At 45.0% G+C, this 18,484-nt stretch overlaps 2 protein-coding genes across 2 annotated transcripts in view; both read right to left on the bottom strand.

Annotated features, from left to right (window-relative positions):
- The window catches only part of LOC121546584 (zinc finger protein 335-like), a 36,556-nt gene extending 21,436 nt beyond the window's left edge, over positions 1 to 15,120 (bottom strand). Inside the window, 13 exon segments of the mRNA XM_045209391.1 lie at positions 1,512 to 1,686; positions 1,921 to 2,105; positions 2,107 to 2,177; positions 2,394 to 2,537; positions 2,997 to 3,146; positions 3,881 to 5,294; positions 5,524 to 6,122; positions 6,251 to 6,367; positions 9,899 to 9,982; positions 10,154 to 10,292; positions 12,143 to 12,283; positions 12,887 to 13,111; positions 15,017 to 15,120. Coding sequence (XP_045065326.1) covers positions 1,512 to 1,686; positions 1,921 to 2,105; positions 2,107 to 2,177; positions 2,394 to 2,537; positions 2,997 to 3,146; positions 3,881 to 5,294; positions 5,524 to 6,122; positions 6,251 to 6,367; positions 9,899 to 9,982; positions 10,154 to 10,292; positions 12,143 to 12,283; positions 12,887 to 13,111 — 3,444 coding nt within the window. The 5' untranslated portion in view covers positions 15,017 to 15,120.
- A 575-nt stretch (positions 15,121 to 15,695) lies between these two features.
- LOC121546123 (matrix metalloproteinase-9) overlaps positions 15,696 to 18,484 on the bottom strand; it is a 7,698-nt gene continuing 4,909 nt past the window's right edge. Inside the window, exons 10-13 of the mRNA XM_041857160.2 lie at positions 17,827 to 17,966; positions 17,571 to 17,721; positions 16,853 to 16,956; positions 15,696 to 16,642 (exon numbers count right to left, since the gene is read on the bottom strand). Coding sequence (XP_041713094.2) covers positions 16,518 to 16,642; positions 16,853 to 16,956; positions 17,571 to 17,721; positions 17,827 to 17,966 — 520 coding nt within the window. The 3' untranslated portion in view covers positions 15,696 to 16,517. The remainder of the gene's footprint in view (positions 16,643 to 16,852; positions 16,957 to 17,570; positions 17,722 to 17,826; positions 17,967 to 18,484) is intronic.

The following is an 18,484-nucleotide window of genomic DNA, read 5'->3' on the forward strand; positions in this document are numbered from 1 at the left end:
CAATCAATCAGATTCCAAACTCTCCACCATGGCCAAGACCAAAGAGCTCTCCAAGGATGTCAGGGACAAGATTGTAGACCTACACAAGGCTGGAATGGGCTACAAGACAATCGCCAAGCAGCTTGGTGAGAAGGTGACAATAGTTGGTGCGATTATTCGCAAATGGAAGAAACACAAAATAACTGTCAATCTCCCTCGGCCTGGGGCTCCATGCAAGATCTCACCTCGTGGAGTTGCAATGATCATGACAACGGTGAGGAATCAGCCCAGAACTACACAGGAGGATATTGTCAATGATCTCAAGGCAGCTGGGACCATAGTCACCAAGAAAACAATTGGTAACACACTACGCCGTGAAGGACTGAAATCCTGCTGCACCCGCAAGGTCCCGCTGCTCAAGAAAGCACATATACATGCCCGTCTGAAGTTTGCCAATGAACATCTGAATGATTCAGAGGAGAACTGGGTGAAAGTGTTGTGGTCAGATGAGACCAAAATGGAGCTCTTTGGCATCAACTCAACTCGCCGTGTTTGGAGGAGGAGGAATGCTGCCTATGAACCCAAGAACACCATCCCCACCGTCAAACATGGAGGTGGAAACATTATGCTTTGGGGGTGTTTTTCTGCTAAGGGGACAGGACAACTTCACCGCATCAAAGGGACGATGGACGGGGCCATGTACCGTCAAATCTTGGGTGAGAACCTCCTTCCCTCAGTCAGGGCATTGAAAATGGGTCATGGATGGGTATTCCAGCATGACAATGACCCAAAACACACGGCCAAGGTAACAAAGGAGTGGCTCAAGAAGAAGCACATTAAGGTCCTGGAGTGTCCTAGCCAGTCTCCAGACCTTAATCCCATAGAAAATCTGTGGAGGGAGCTGAAGGTTCGAGTTGCCAAACGTCAGTCTCGAAACCATAATGACTTGGAGAAGATCTGCAAAGAGGAGTGGGACAAAATAATAATAATAATAATAATAATAATAATATGCCATTTAGCAGACGCTTTTATCCAAAGCGACTTACAGTCATGCGTGCATACATTTTTATTTATGGGTGGTCCCGGGGATCGAACCCACTACCCTGACGTTACAAGCGCCATGCTCTACCAATTGAGCTACAGAGGACCACAAATCCCACAAAGGACCACAAAATCCCTCCTGAGATGTGTGCAAACCTGGTGGCCAACTACAAGAAACGTCTGACCTCTGTGATTGCCAACAAGGGTTTTGCCACCAAGTACTAAGTCATGTTTTGCAGAGGGGTCAAATACTTATTTCCCTCATTAAAATGCAAATCAATTTATAAGATTTTTGACATGCGTTTTTCTGGATTTTTTTGTTGTTATTCTGTCTCTCACTGTTCAAATAAACCTACCATTAAAATATATAGACTGATCATGTCTTTGTCAGTGGGCAAACGTACAAAATCAGCAGGGGATCAAATACTCCCCCCCACTGTACATTTGATTGACCGACTGACTGACTGGACTGTATGCCCCGGCCTACTCACCTTGAGCGAGGACCAGCGTTTGCAGCGGTAGTTACACTGCAGGCATTTGAAGCACTCTGGGTCGTTTCCTTGGTGAGAGTCTACGTGGAACCTCAGGTCCTCCTGGGACAGGAAGCGAGAGCCGCAGATTCAACAGCTGTGAGGCCTCAGGAGGGGCTTCAGAGACTTATAACACCTGGTGATACACACAGGGAGGGGGGAGTGACGGTATTCGGTTGGAAGAGCTCTGTCTGCGGCTACATCACGTAATAACCTTTCCAACAGTACAGATCTGTGCTGTACGCAACCACCATGGTCGCTGGAAGGGACAATGTCAAAAGTCTAAAATCCATGCTATCCCAGGACAGTTCGATGCAGGTATTCAGAGATACAGTAGCTCACTCCAGGTGTCAGTAATAATGAGTCTTACTTGCGGTTCATGTACTTCTTGTATTTCTTTCTGAGAAACCGCTTTGAGGGTCGACCTCGTTTCCTGGGGAAAAACTCTGCCTCCTCCGGCCTCCCATTGGGTGACGGGTCTTTGTTCTCAGAGTCTGACTGGCTGATGCCGGCTTCCGCTGCTTTTCCATTGGCCAAGGAAGCTGATCCGTTTTCCCAGGCCTGAGGAACTGGCCTCCTCCGAGCCTTGAGGGTCCACACTGCTGTTAGCTCTCTCACCCTCAGCTTCTGTCCTCAGCCAAAACAAGGGAAATACAGGGCAGAGTTCATGCATTAGAAACCTATTCAATAACAGCTTGGAGAATGAAAACTGCACACTATTGTCTTCTTGCAAGTGAACTTTGGAAAGCCTTGACTCAAACATGGAGAGACGGAAACAGCTGAGAGTGTATTGTGCAGTCAATGTGAGCATGGCGAGTATATAATGCCGACAGTAGTACCCACCCTTGCCATTGTAGCTGCCCTCTGTGGAGGTGAACTTCCTGGGGCGTCCCACCCTGCGGCGGGGGCGGTCTGTGGAGGAGCAGGGAGGAGGGGCAGGCTGTCTGCCCCTACAGTCCTCATCTGCTGGGTTATAGTCACTGTCCTCTGGAGGGAGAGAGTGAGTGTGTGAATCCCAAATCGACACCCAATGCGTTGGTGTAGATCTGAGAGGGTTAGATATGTGTAAACAATATAAATGAGTAAGTGATGAGAGCGGACGAGTGAGTGACAAACGGACCGGCCGACAGACCGGCTGACCGACGGGCTGACGGACCGACCGACCGGCTGACCGACGGACCGACCGACTGGCTGACCGACTGACTGGCTGACCGACGGACCGACCGACTGGCTGACCGACCGACTGGCTGACCGACGGACCGACCGACTGGCTGACCGACTGACTGGCTGACCGACGGACCGACCGACTGACTGGCTGACCGACGGACCGACCGACTGGCTGACCGACTGACCGGCTGACCGACGGACCGACCGACTGGCTGACCGACTATCTGCTTTTTGTGACAAGTGCTAATATTGAAAAACTTGACAGGGATCTCTACGTACCTTCAGGGTCATCGATGGCCCCAGCGTCTACGATGTCATCGTCCTCTGGCTCCTCAGGCTGGGGCTCTGGTTTCACCTCAGCCTGCTGACGGGCCAACGTATCACTACGCCTGGACCGGCCACGACCACGCTTCTTAGGAGGGGGGCCACCTGGAAGTCACACAGCACACCACCAATCAGATCATTGTATTCTATACAGGACCATCAATCAGATCATCAAATCGAATTTTCCCTTTGGTGATTGATTTAGGCATGTTGCTTTAAGTTTCTAGTGGAGCAGAGAACCTCAGTTTGGGAGCTAATTAAGTACTATCTTGTTTTATTTGATCATATTCCATACAGGCCTCTTTGGAAGCGCGCTTGTTCGATAAACGATAAAGGGTTGTATTAGTCTATTTTCCCCGGGGGACGAATAACGTTTGAATCCAGTTAATCCATCTGAGGATAAACAGTTTTAATCTCATTAATTCAGTTGAGGATAAATAAAGTTTGATTCCATTTGAATTCAGTTTCTGCCCTCAGCTGTGTCTAGGTCTATGTCTAAACTGAGGATCAATACTAGTGATTCATTCATAGATGGCTGCCTCCTGTACTGTATGTTTATGTGTCTCTCTTCCCTCAGCTCTCTCTAGGTGGGATGGGGCTACTGTACCTGTGGGTTTGAAGTGCCTGTCTCTCAGCTCTCTCTAGGTGGGATGGGGCTACTGTACCTGTGGGTTTGAAGTGCCTATCCCTCAGCTCTCTCTAGGTGGGATGGGGCTACTGTACCTGTGGGTTTGAAGTGCCTGTCTCTCAGCTCTCTCTAAGTGGGATGGGGCTACTGTACCTGTGGGTTTGAAGTGCCTATCCCTCAGCTCTCTCTAAGTGGGATGGGGCTACTGTACCTGTGGGTTTGAAGTGCCTGTCCCTCATGTGGTTGATGAGGGTGTTTTTGGAGACACTCTTGTAGGGGCACATCTTGCACTTGAACTGCTGAACGATCACCACCTCCATCATCTCCCCCAGTTCAGCCATGGTGTGGGGGACGGGGACGGGGACGGGGACCCCTGGTCCTCTAACAGCCCCGGCCACCTCCTCCACGGCTGGAGTTCCAGACCCCCCCACCACGCCACCCTCCTCTCCCCTGGAAAGCCTCCCCAGACTGGGGGACCACTGAGGCTCAGGGGGCTCATCAACCTCAGGCTCCGGGTGGGAGAAGTAGGTCCCACTGCTGCTGATGTAAGGGCCATGCTGGCTCTCTGTGCACTCCATAGCTTCTGGATGCTCTGCTGAGCCTGCAGTGTCTGCCTGGGGGTGGTGATGCTCTGAGCCTGATCTCACAGTGTCTGCCTGGGGGTGGTGATGGTCTGAGCCTGATCTCACAGTGTCTGCCTGGGGGTGGTGATGGTCTGAGCCTGATCTCACAGTGTCTGCCTGGGGGTGGTGATGGTCTGAGCCTGATCTCACAATGTCTGCCTGGGGGTGGTGATGGTCTGAGCCTGATCTCACAATGTCTGCCTGGGGGTGGTGATGGTCTGAGCCTGATCTCACAATGTCTGCCTGAGGGTGGTGATGGTCTGAGCCTGATCTCACAATGTCTGCCTGGGGGTGGTGATGGTCTGTGGAGGAACCCTCGTCACCCTCCCCTGCCCCAGTGTACCTCCCCAGGGAGGCCTCTGGGCCAGTACTGCTGCTGGTGGTCTCCATGTTGTGGGAGTGCTGAGGCTGCTGCTGGTCAGAGTGCTGTGGCTGGTCTGGATCCTGGTTCTGGTCTGGATCCTGGTTCTGGTCTGGATCCTGGTTCTGGTCTGGATCCTCCCCTTGCCCTTCCTGATCCTGGTAGTTGGAACAACCGGGCTGCTCTGAATCTGCAGCCACAGACTCCACATACTGCCGTAGGGTTAGGTGACTCTGGGAGTGGTTAGGAAGGGTTAGGTGACTCTGGGAGTGGTTAGGAAGGGTTTGGTGACTCTGGGAGTGGTTAGGAAGGGTTTGGTGACTCTGGGAGTGGTTAGCACTGCTGCTGCAGCTCCGAGAGTGCTGCGGCCTCAAATCCTCTTCACACTCCAGGTACGCCCCCGTCCCTGCGCTGCAGTCCACAACATAGTGAGTGTGGCGTCGCCGAATGCCGGGGGACGAGGGATTGGAGTCGGCGGCTCCGCTACCACTTCCGCTACACTCCACGTACCCCCGCAGGTCCTGGTCAGAGTTGTCGACTACACCATACTCCGGGAAGCGGGACCGGGAGAGAGACCGGGACGAGATCCTAGTCTCGTCAGGTTCCTCGTCGTCTACATACGAGGACGAGGACTCTCCAGTCTGGTCAAATCAAATAGTCAAACTTGATTTAAACTGCATTTAAAATTGTACCGCACTTTACCGTAAAACAATGGAACGAAAGATAAACTGAAAAGCCATAAAGGAGATACAAAACAAGAATAAAACAAAATAAAACAAAAAAGGATCTCTAAAATAACAATAAAATCCTTGATTTAAAAGGTGTGTTTTCAAACGTGATTCAAAAACCTAAATTGTGTCTGCCCCTTACCTGGTCAGGTGCGTCTGCGTCTCCACCGCTACACTCCATGTACTGTGATGCGTGGGAGTGCTGGGGCTGGTCGTCCTGGTCCCCATAGTGAGAGTGGCTGCCAGAGAGCTGGTTGTCCTGGTCCCCATAGTGAGAGTGGCTGCCAGAGAGCTGGTCTGGCTGGTCCCCATAGTGAGAGTGGCTGCCAGAAGGCTGGTCTGGCTGGTCCCCATAGTGAGAGTGGCTGCCAGAGAGCTGGTCTGGCTGGTCCCCATAGTGAGAGTGGCTGCCAGAGAGCTGGTTGTCCTGGTCCCCATAGTGAGAGTGGCTGCCAGAAGGCTGGTCTGGCTGGTCCCCATAGTGAGAGTGGCTGCCAGAGAGCTGGTTGTCCTGGTCCCCATAGTGAGAGTGGCTGCCAGAGAGCTGGTCTGGCTGGTCCCCATAGTGAGAGTGGCTGCCAGAAGGCTGGTCTGGCTGGTCCCCATAGTGAGAGTGGCTGCCAGAGAGCTGGTTGTCCTGGTCCCCATAGTGAGAGTGGCTGCCAGAAGGCTGGTCTGGCTGGTCCCCATAGTGAGAGTGGCTGCCAGAAGGCTGGTCTGGCTGGTCAGGGTCCAGGTGACCTTGCACGTTATAAACATTAGAATGAAGAAAAGGGACAGCACTCACTTGAAATCTTTGATTTGCAATTGAAGCTATGTTTCAATTTTCTTTCATGGCAACACACTGGCATACGTTGCATATTTCATACCTCCCATGTCTCCCTGGTCGTGGCAGGTCGAGGTAGGACCCTCTCCCAGAGCCTCGATGGCGATGCGGTGATGGCTGGACAGGGCCAAGGACGACGTGTGGGCTACCATGGGAGACCCTGGAAGAGAGAGAGGGAGAAAACACACGGGTCAGAAATGGATAACTCTGCTTTGTGGAAAGTAACTCTCTTTCCAGGGGAACAAATAGTAACTTTGGAGGTGACTACAACTATCTGAATACAGATGTCAGGAAGTGACTACTTTCCTGAAACAATTTTTTTTAAATTTAACCTTTATTTTAACTAGGCAAGTCAGTTGGCAGGGCTGTGGCAGGGATGTTTCTGGAACACCATGTTGAAGACAGAAATAGAATGAACAGAGCACACACAATATCCTATTCCAATCTGACAGTCATTTTTCAAGAGTTTCTGTCCAAAACGCTATATACACACATTTTTCACATTTTTGTTTTTTGATAAGAAATGATTGCTTACGCATACCTGCATGTGTGTACGTGTAAAATACTACTGTTCTCACATTCTTCAAATTTATAGATTTTAGTTGTGTATTATAATGGGTTTCGTTGCAAAACGCTATATATCAATTGTTTAGCTGAAACGGAATGTTCTTATCCTGAACACACACAAAAACAAATGTTCTAAATAGTACCAGATACAGATTCTCTTTGGCTTGTAACTAACACCGGAACCCTTTTTGGAGCTACAGTGGGGAAAAAAAGTATTTAGTCAGCCACCAATTGTGCAAGTTCTCCCACTTAAAAAGATGAGAGAGGCCTGTAATTTTCATCATAGGTACACGTCAACTATGACAGACAAATTGAGAAAAAAAATCCAGAAAATCACATTGTAGGATTTTTTATGAATTTATTTGCAAATTATGGTGGAAAATAAGTATTTGGTCACGTACAAACAAGCAAGATTTCTGGCTCTCACAGACCTGTAACTTCTTCTTTAAGAGGCTCCTCTGTCCTCCACTCGTTACCTGTATTAATGGCACCTATTTGAACTTTTTATCAGTATAAAAGACACCTGTCCACAACCTCAAACAGTCACACTCCAAACTCCACTATGGCCAAGACTAAAGAGCTGTCAAAGGACACCAGAAACAAAATTGTAGACCTGCACCAGGCTGGGAAGACTGAATCTGCAATAGGTAAGCAGCTTGGTTTGAAGAAATCAACTGTGGGAGCAATTATTAGGAAATGGAAGACATACAAGACCACTGATAATCTCCCTCGATCTAGGGCTCCACGCAAGATCTCACCCCGTGGGGTCAAAATGATCACAAGAACGGTGAGCAAAAATCCCAGAACCACACGGGGGTCCTAGTGAATGACCTGCAGAGAGCTGGGACCAAAGTAACAAAGCCTACCATCAGTGACACACTACGCCGCCAGGGACTCAAATCCTGCAGTGCAAGACGTGTCCCCCTGCTTAAGCCAGTACATGTCCAGGCCCGTCTGAAGTTTGCTAGAGTGCATTTGGATGATCCAGAAGAGGATTGGGAGAATGTCATATGGTCAGATGAAACCAAAATATAACTTTTTGGTAAAAACTCAACTCGTCGTGTTTGGAGGACAAAGAATGCTGAGTTGCATCCAAAGAACACCATACCTACTGTGAAGCATGGGGGTGGAAACATCATGCTTTGGGGCTGTTTTTCTGCAAAGGGACCAGGACGACTGATCCGTGTAAAGGAAAGAATGAATGGGGCCATGTATCGTGAGACTTTGAGTGAAAACCTCCTTCCATCAGCAAGGGCATTGAAGATGAAACGTGGCTGGGTCTTTCAGCATGACAATGATCCCAAACACCGCCCGGGCAACGAAGGAGTGGCTTCGTAAGAAGCATTTCAAGGTCCTGGAGTGGCCTAGCCAGTCTCCAGATCTCAACCCCAAAGAAAATCTTTGGAGGGAGTTGAAAGTCCGTGTTGACCTGTGTCATTGCCAACAAAGGGTATATAACAAAGTATTGAGAAACTTTTGTTATTGACCAAATACTTATTTTCCACCATAATTTGCAAATAAATTCATAAAAAATCCTACAATGTGATTTTCTGGATTATTTTTTCTCATTTTGTCTGTCATAGTTTACGTGTACCTATGATGAAAATTACAGGCCTCTCTCATCTTTTTAAGTGGGAGAACTTGCACAATTGGTGGCTGACTAAATACTTTTTTCCCCCACTGTATATAGAACCATGCTCATAAGGTTCTAAATTGAACCTTTGATATGTGGTTGTCTCACCTAGCTATCTTAAGATCTCTCTGGATAAGAGCATGGACTCTACAAGGTGTCGAAAGCGTTCCACAGGGATCCTGGCCCATGTTGACTCCAATGCTTCCCCCAGTTGTGTCAAGTTGGCTGGATGTCCTTTGGGTGGTGGACCATTCTTGATACACATGGGCAACTGTTGAGCGTGTAAAATGCAGCAGCGTTGCAGTTCTTGACACAAACCGGTGCGCCTGGCACCTAGTACCATACCCCGTTCAAAGGCACTTAAATATTTTGTCTTGCCCATTCACCCTCTGAATAGCACACATACGCAATCCATGTCTCAAGGCTTAGAAATCCTTCTTTAACCTGTCTCCTCCCCTTCATCTACACTGATTGAAGTGGATTTAACAAGTGACATCAATAAGGGATCATGGCTTTCACCTGATCAGTCTATGTCATGGAAAGAGCAGGTGTCCTTAATGTTTTGTACACTCAGCGTATATTGATGTCACAAATGTATAATTTGTACAGTTCTTTATTAAAAGTATAGTTATTTGTAACATTTGACTGTGTAAAGTCAAGCAGTACTACCTATTTCTCTGCAAGTGAGGTGGATATATAAAGTTTTGCAACAAAACATGATTATTTGTCTCTGAAATATAACCATCAAGCGACAGATTTCGAACTAATACATCTCCGTCATTGAACAACACCATTCTATGATAAGATGGTGAAAAAACATCTTTCATAAGTTCTTTAAAACAACAAAAGCTATTTTACCAACATTTCCTGAAATGGATATATAGCTTTTTGAAATGAAACTCATTTGATCTACACAATACATTTCTATCAGAACATTCTGTAAATGTCCATTCTCCTGAATGTCCATCGCTCCAGGTGTAAATAATCAAGTCAAACCAATTAACCAATGATATTTTGTACAGATAAGTGTTGTTGTTTCAAACACACACTATACCATCTTTAAAAGGGATAGTTTATTCAGAATACAAACTAACATGACGTTCAACCTGCCTTGGCTGTATTTGATTCCAGAAGGCAGTTTGGGGATATTTAGTTTCCTTTCGACACTTAATATCCATATTTTGTTACTGTTAGTATTCTCTCAAACACTTACATTTACATTTTTGTCATTTAGCAGACGCTCTTATCCAGAGCGACTTACAGTTAGTGAGTGCATACATTTTATTTTATTTTCATACCTCTTAACATTAAAACGCTATTGTGCCTGTGTAAAGAAAAACAGTAATAACTTCTGGAGCAACATTTTATTAGCATGTTGTTACATAATACTTTGGTAATAGCGTTTTAATTGCCTAGCAATGAGCCGAGAGTTTTTATAACTACTGTACACAAGTGGAATTAGTGACTGTAGTCTGTGAGAGAAGAGCTCACCATCATCTGATCCTTGTAGTATCAAATACTGCCCCTCACTGGTCTCTGCAGCTCCGTCCTCTGCACTGGTCACTGCTCTACAAACTGGAGAACAATGATACATAGATATTGGCTTTGATGGACAGATTACATGACCTGAATGGTGTATGTTGTACAGACATTGATTGTTACATTTGTGTCTAATGTTTTTTTATATATTTTAATGTTTGATTGGAATCAAATTCCCTTCGGGGGAAAAGGTTTGCATTCCCTCACCATTCATGATGTCAGGTCCGATGGTAGACTCTATGATCTTGTCTATGGCTGATCCCAGATCTGAGGAGGTGGAGGCTGTCGAGTCAGACACCATCGTGCCCCCGCAGTCTGACCCCGCCACGCTGGAGTGAACCATCACCTGTAATACAATATACGGTATGTGGTTTAACAGACACTTCTACAGTGCCTTTTGAAAGTATTCATCCCCCTTGCCGTTTTTCCTATTTTGTTGCATTGCAACCTGTAATTTAAATTGATTTTTATTTGGATTTCATGTAATGGACAGACACAAAATAGTCAAAATTGGTGAAGTGAAATGAAAAAAATAACTTGTCCCAAAAAATCTCAAAAATGTATAACAAAAAAGTGGTGCGTGCATATGTATTCACCCCTTTGCTATGAAGTACAGATCAGGGTTGGGTTATTTAAAAAATATCAGAAACTTTCAACATCCCACGGAGCACAATTCAATCCATTATTAAAAAATGGAACGAATATGGCACCTCAACAAACCTGCCAAGAGAGGACCACCCACCAAAACTCACAGACCAGGCAAGGAGGGAATTAATCAGAGAGGCAACAAAGAGACGAAAGATAACCCTGAAGGAGCTGCAAAGCTCCACAGCGGATATTGGAGTGTCTGTCCATAGGACCACTTTAAGCCCTACACTCCACAGAGCTGGGCTTTATGGAAGAGTGGCCAGAAAAAAGCCATTGCTTAAAGAAAGAAATAAGCAAACATGTTTGGTGTTCGCCAAAAGGCATGTGGGAGACTCCCCAAACATATGGAAGAAGGTACTCTGGTCAGATGAGACTCAAATTGAGCTTTTTGGCCATCAAGGAAAACGCTATGTCTGGCGCAAACCCAACATCTCTCATCACCCCGAGAACACTATCCCCACAGTGAAGCATGGTGGTGGCAGCATCATGCTGTGGGGATGTTTGTCATCGGCAGGAACTGGGAAACTGGTCAGAATTGAAGGAATGATGGATGGCACTAAATACAGGGAAATTCTTAAGGGAAACCTGTTTCAGTCTTCCAGAGACAGAGGTTCACCTTCCAGCAGGACAATGACCCTAAGCATACTGCTAAAGCAACACTTGAGTGGTTTAAGGGGAAACATTTAAATGTCTTGGAATGGCCTAGTCAAAGCCCAGACCTCAATCCAATTGAGAATCTGTGGTATGACTTAAAGGTTGCTGTACACCAGCGGAACCCATTCAACTTGAAGGAGCTGGAGCAGTTTTGCCTTGAAGAATGGGCAAAAATCCCAGTGGCTAGATGTGCCAAGCTTATAGAGACATACCCCAAGAGACTTGCAGCTGTAATTGCTGCAAAAGGTGGCTCTACAAAGTATTGACTTGGGGGGGTGAATAGTTATGCACGCTCAACTTTTCTGTTTTTTTGTCTTATTTCTTGTTTGTTTCACACAAAAAAAAAAAAAAATCTTCAAAGTGGTAGGCATGTTGTGTAAATCAAATGATACAAACCCCCCAAAAAATCAATTTTAATTCCAGGGTGTAAAGCAACAAAATAGGAAAAATGCCAAGGGAGGGGTGAATACTTTCGCAAGCCAATTTATTCAAAGCGACAAACAATCAGTGACATTCAACTAAGGTAGGTAAGATAACCACATATCAGTCAATCCAAGTCAAACCTAAAAGAAACACAGCTATCACGTGTCAGTCAATCCAAGTCAAACCTAAAAGAAACACTGCTATCACGTGTCAGTCAATCCAAGTCAAACCTAAAAGAAACACAGCTATCACGTGTCAGTCAATCCAAGTCAAACCTAAAAGAAACACTGCTACCACATATCAGTCAATCCAAGTCAAACCTAAAAGTAACACAGCTATCACATATCAATCAATCCAAGTGATAAAGAAACACAGCTATTAGCTAAATCAATGCTAGTAAGAGTGTAGTACAACAGTAACATTTTGCTATGGGGGTCAACCAAGGTGCTCTTGAATATTAGAGATGCTCACCTGGGCTGACCCAGACACCAGGATGGACTGCGTTACAGTGGAGACGCTGGTGAGCTGGGCCACAGAGGAGGAGTCTGGGAGGTGGACGGTGGCCCTGTGGTGGGTGACGTCCGTACTGGAGCTAGTCTCTGGTAGGAACACCTTGGAAACACAGAAACAGAAACACGGGTGAGGCAGGGACATGAAGACTAACTAAAACTTAGGTTACACTTTATTTGGATAGTCCCATATAGATGCTCTACAGATGGATATACTGTCAAAAAACAATCTGTTGATAAGCAACTGCTTGCTAAGGTTACAGTCAGGGTTAGGTTGAGAATAAGGGTTCGGGTAAGGGTTAAGGTAAGGGTTAAGTTTAGGGTTAGGATAAGGATTAAGTTTAGAGTTAGGATAAGGGCTAAAGTTAAGGTTAGTAGATACTTAGTTGAAATGTTGTTGACAGTTATTGAATATGTACAAACCATCTATTTGGGACTATCCATATAAAGGTTTTATCAAAACACCGGAGCCCCTACCGAGGCAATCAAGCGTAGAAGTCTTTGGATCCTTGAAAAGTGCTTTATAAAATGTATTACAATTATCATTACAAACACACGGGCTTTACGTGTATTACTTTTGACTTTATTATAGGGATAGGATTAAACTGTACCATTACACAGATGCTAATGGTTTGTACCTCTTGTATGTTCCATAGCATTAAAGTTGGATGATTCTGAACAGTTCAGATAGTGTTGTTGTTCATACCAGGAACCCCTCTGAGCTCTGTCCCACGTGGCAGTCTGACTCTGGGGCCATGCCGGGGTGGTGCTGGCTGTGACGGTGGGATGCATGGGGGGCTGCTGCATCACTGCTGTCTGCAGACATGGCCTCCGAGGACTCCATGCCCATACCGCTCTCTGACGGCTCCTCCATCCCAGACCCCGATGGACCCACATCACTGCTGCTCTCCACCTCTATCTCCTCCTCCATCTATGATAGAAAATAATATGGTCATTAGCCGAACTTTTAGAATATAATGTTCATTTTCACCAGATGGAACTGGGTGACATGTTCAATGCGTGATGGAATCAAACCCACAACCTTGGCATTGTCAACATAATGCTGTAACCCTCAAACCATCAGATCCATTTACATTTTAGTCCTTTAGCAGACGCTCTTATCCAGAGCAACTTACAGGAGCAATTAGGGTTAAGTGCCTTGCTCAAGGGCACATCGACAGATTTTTCACCTAGTCGGCTCAGGGATTAGAACCAGCGACTGTCGTAGTAAATATAAAATGTTATAGCTTGGTCTGACTAGAATGTTGTGCAAGACCCATTTTGTGTTAGGAGCTTGTTTTCAATAAATGCTGTTCCTATGCAAGAACAATGGACAGAGGACCATATCTTGTCACCTGGTGGCCAAGGACAACACCCACGCCACAGGCCACAATCACTGTTGCTCCCCACGAGTTTCCCTTGAGACATACACACACTCACACACACATGACGCACACTCATTCTCATGCCTCACGAGTTCTTTGACACACAGACATTTCGCACACACAAACTCCACTTCTTTCTACTGGTCGGGTGCCAAGGGCAGAGGACTCTGCCGTGCACCAATGGGGCTTCTACTCTGGACAGAGCAGACCCGCCTCCTACGCCTCGGGAACCAATCAAGGGACTAGAAGAAGGACCCCTTCCTTATTGTTACATTGTATAAAATAATGCTGTAACTCTGATTATCCATCCTTCTCAACTGTCTCCATAAGAGGCAATTGATTGGGTCCATGCATTGGGCCCATGCATGTAGCTTGAGCAGTACCAGCTATCTCTGTGTTTAATAAACTGCCTTTTGCTTAAGCATATTCCTCTCTGTCTAGCGTCGTTGGTTTTGTACTTTCTCTCCTTATTATGGTTTCACCAACACGACCTTTCGGTTACTGGCACAACGCTCTTAACCACTAAGCTACCTGCCTGACATGCTCACACTACAGAGACATCTATATTGAGAGACATGATGATGATATCAGTTTTCAACTATCATATGTCTATCGAATATCCGTATTCTGGCAGCCTATTCTTTCACAGGGTGTGTAACTTTAATTGGATATTGATTGTGTGAAATGCCACACGTTGTAAAGAATTGCAGCTTATTGCACATCAGTTTAGAAGTGTTTCTCTAGAGTAGCATTTGTGAGGGTGCTTTGTTGAAGGGACTCCTTTCTGTGGGTCTTTGAGTGAGTGTGGAGGTAAACAATATCACTGATGAACATACAGTAGCTAGCTAGCTAGCTAGCTAGCTACATGGCTAACTGTAACTGTTAACCACATTGGACGTAGTTTCTTCTTCTTAGTGGTTAGATTGGCCAACTTGATAGCCAAAGTAAAAGCCAAATATACTAGCTAGTAGCTAAACTAGCTAGTAATGGCAACTTTACTTGGAAAACAGCAAGGTTTGTTAGCCAGCTAACGTTAGTTCTTGGATAAGCCAGTCAGATCCTGGTAATATAATACTGCTGACATGAGGTTGCACAACGCATGCAACAAGGTCGGTGGCATATTTATATGCTTCGTTTGTTTGCTGTTGGAATAATAGGTCAAATATAGCCATAATTGTGTAATTTTTATTTTGACAGCTCTAGCTAAACACACCTGGAGTCGAGCGTGTAGCTAGCAACGACCCCCCTCTTTATGATTTAAACAAGACTAGCTGCCCTCCCTCCTGCCTGCTCCGCCATTTTCCGCCAGCACTATTTTTGCATTCAGGCATTCTACAACCTACTAAGGCGTAAGGGGGCCTCAGCAAAAACAGACCGTCCAACGTCCATCCCTGAAGAAAATTATATTAATATATCTATATAACACGAGTTTCTTTGAGATTTTTACTTACAGTGTATTGCGAGTTCAATTTGTTTATGACTTAGTAGACACGCCAAACAGTATAAGAAGTTGTACGCGATAATTCCTAATCCATTCTAGTCGGGCGCCATCAGTATCTCCTCGGCTTCCTGTTGGACAAACCGGATCTTATTTCTCTGTTTTGCTAAAGTGGAAGCCACTTTAAAATGTGCTCCTTGTATTTTCATGATATTAAGGGCAGCTTTCCCCCCTAACCGTATTAAACGATTAGATTCAATAGAGCACCGTATGAAGAGTATATTTAGATTTTTGGGGAAAGTATAGGACTATTGTTTCCAGAGGAAGACTTATTACAGAATTTGCCTACGAGCGGCGCAGTAATATCAAGTGTAATATCGAGCTGCTTACAATGTTGCATCAAGCTGCTTCTTACAATTGTAAAATAGCAGCTCGATGATTGTATAACCATGGTTAGATGTTACAATGTATCTATTTACTTAGATTTCTTATCATTTAGTAATGGCAGTGGCACCTTAATAACGCTGGATGTTTGGCTCTGTCTGCAGTGTGGATATTCAACAAAAAAAAACAGGCATAGCTCCAACTTCTATGCGGAAGCTCATTGTGTTGACAGCAGAGAGGAAGAGGCTTGGTGACAGCTGAACAAGATCATTAGCTAGCTATATAGTTAAATTGACGACAACTAATAATGAAGTGCTATTTGTTTATTGAATTTCCAGTTCTGTTTTAATACAAAACATTGATTTACTTACAAAATAACTTAAAAGTGATGGAGACACCATGGCGTGCCATCCAGTGCAAAATACATGGCTTTTGAGCCAGTTCAGAAATATAAAATAACACCAAATAAACCAACATTGCATTGTTGAACACAAAAATAAAACCAGAGGGTAATATACATATCAATTCATGGCTCATCAAAAATATCTGCACCAGGCAGATATGTTAAAGCACCAACAATTGTGAACCGGATCTGCTGGTGCTGAAATCGTTATTTCAGGGCTGTGGTTATGTGTCTCTGGACCCTAGTCTAGACTAGAGGACAAGAACCCGTTTACTCACACAGTTAGAAGGAAAGTGCCCATACATGTGTATCATTTAGTTTGACCTGATTCAACTGTGAGTTGGAACATCATGGGAGGGTGGCAAATATTTCACCATCTTACAAAGCACACAAACAGGGGCGCCGTTTCAACTTTACAAACGCCACCGCATACACAAACAGTACCACAAGCACTCATCTGCATAATTCTCACATCAGAGATCCCCCTTTATAGCCTCAGGAGAAACAGAGAATGGAATAACAGTAAATTGGCAAGACAGCACAAACAGATCTGGGACCCAGGCTAAGAACAAACATCCTGTTGGAAGGGTTCTTAAAATATTTAGCCCAGAAACAGTGCCAAAGAAATAGATATACTAGAACGGAGATAACCCCTTGGACCGTCACGGAATACTGACTTGAACAGGTGTAGTCATTCTAGTATGTCAATTTCTATGGGTAAAGCAGCTCAGTAGCGGTAGTTAGAGGAGTCGGAACACTTCAGGATGTCGTACTTCACGTATCCCACACGGTCCACCTGTCTCCTAGAGTTCATTCGCCAGTAGAAACGATCCCGACAGAAGTAGATGTGGCCTACAGTAGAAACAATCACAATACGTAATGGGGAGTTATAACATGATTGTGAGTTACTACATGATTGTGAAGTGTCTAACTTTGATAACATTGATAAGAAAGTACAAACTAAACTGACAGTTTACTGTAATATTTTTTGCTTCATGTAGAATAAAATAAGGCCGTTTTTAAAGGTCTACATACAGAGTAAATTAATAGATTAATATTTACCCTTGAAGTGGAAGACATCATGTGCATCATTGGGAACACCCCCGAAGGCAAGGTCTGTGAACTGGGGGTATCCCTTGTCGATTTTCTGGTTCTTCACATCCAGCCTGTAAGCATTTCGTTTGGTTATTACAAAACACAGACCTACAGATCCAGTAAATATTTATAAAAAAATAAAAATAAATATGCCATTTAGCAGACGCTTTTATCCAAAGCGACTTACAGTCATGCGTGCATGCATTTTTTGTGTATGGGTGGTCCCGGGGATCGAACCCACTACCTTGGCGTTACAAGCGCCGTGCTCTACCAGCTGAGCTACAGAGGACCCTTCCTTTAACCCTTCCTTGAGCTCTTCTGATCCTCTTCATCTTCTAGTTACATTTGAGTTCATTTTGCTGTAGGTTATGATAATATAGCTTATAACAATATTCCGCCGCTTAGCTGTCACTTTTAACCAAAGCAATTTACAATACAGTGAGTGCATACATTTCTAGTATGTTTATGCGATGACGATCTCTTCAGAACTTGAACCCACAACCATATCTCAACACCCCCCTCATTCCTGAACTCAGGTTTTTATTTCTCACGTTTTTTGTTCTACCTTATGTTATTTTTAGTACTACATTGATATTGATTACTACATTGTCGGGTTTAGAGCTTGCAAGAAAGGCATTTCACTGTACTTGTGCACGTGACATTGGAAAGTTGAAACTTGACTCACCTCCAGTAGTTCTCTCCGCTGAAGAGCAGCACCTTGCCTTTCCCTCTCTGCAGTGCTCCCTCCACCTTCTCTACGGTAGAGGGCAGACCCAGCTTCTCAATGCTGCGGGGTCCCAGGAGACTCTGCCCTGTGTACACCCAGAACCTAGTGCCTACGGGACAACAGAGACAAAGGTCAGAGTGATGTCGTCTGTGTGTGTGTGTGTGTGTGGGGATGGGAAATGTGTGTGTGTGTGTAAAATCAGAATTCTGTTTACCTGAGAAGAAGTAGATTTTCTTTGTCACAAGGTCCTCGAAGGCCGTGTCAATGACGGCTGGCAGAGCCGGCCACCTCTCAGACATGGAAAACGGACCCTTCAGTCCACCGTCAGTCTTGCTCGACAGCCTCCAATATTGCCTGTTGGATCAGCAAAAACATCACAATTATGAATTTAGCTACAATGTATAATTATTATCTACATTGTAAGATAATGGGCTACACTGTCAGAAGAAATTGTGCTATAATGAACCAAAAAGTGTCCATTAGCTCTTATTGTCGTCGTGGTGTAGCTGTTCTTAGTAATAAAAGGGGAATCCAGCGGGAGCAATATGTGAACCCTTGGCTTGTTTATTTACATTCTGTCCTGTACTCTTACATTGTATATCCTGTTTCTCTCTCCAGTTATCTCTCCCTTAGCCCATAACTCTATCCTGTTTCTCTCTCCAGTCATCTCTCCCTTAGCTCATAACTCTATTCTGTTTCTCCAGTTATCTCTCCCTTAGCTCATAACTCTATTCTGTTTCTCCAGTTATCTCTCCCTTAGCTCATAACTCTATTCTGTTTCTCCAGTTATATCTCTCCCTGAGCTCACAACTCTATTATGTTTCTCCAGTTATCTCCCCCTTAGCTCATAACTCTATTCTGTTTCTCCAGTT

Source organism: Coregonus clupeaformis, chromosome 30 (genome assembly GCF_020615455.1).
Source record: "Coregonus clupeaformis isolate EN_2021a chromosome 30, ASM2061545v1, whole genome shotgun sequence".
In the NCBI taxonomy this organism is placed as follows: Eukaryota; Metazoa; Chordata; class Actinopteri; order Salmoniformes; family Salmonidae; genus Coregonus; species Coregonus clupeaformis.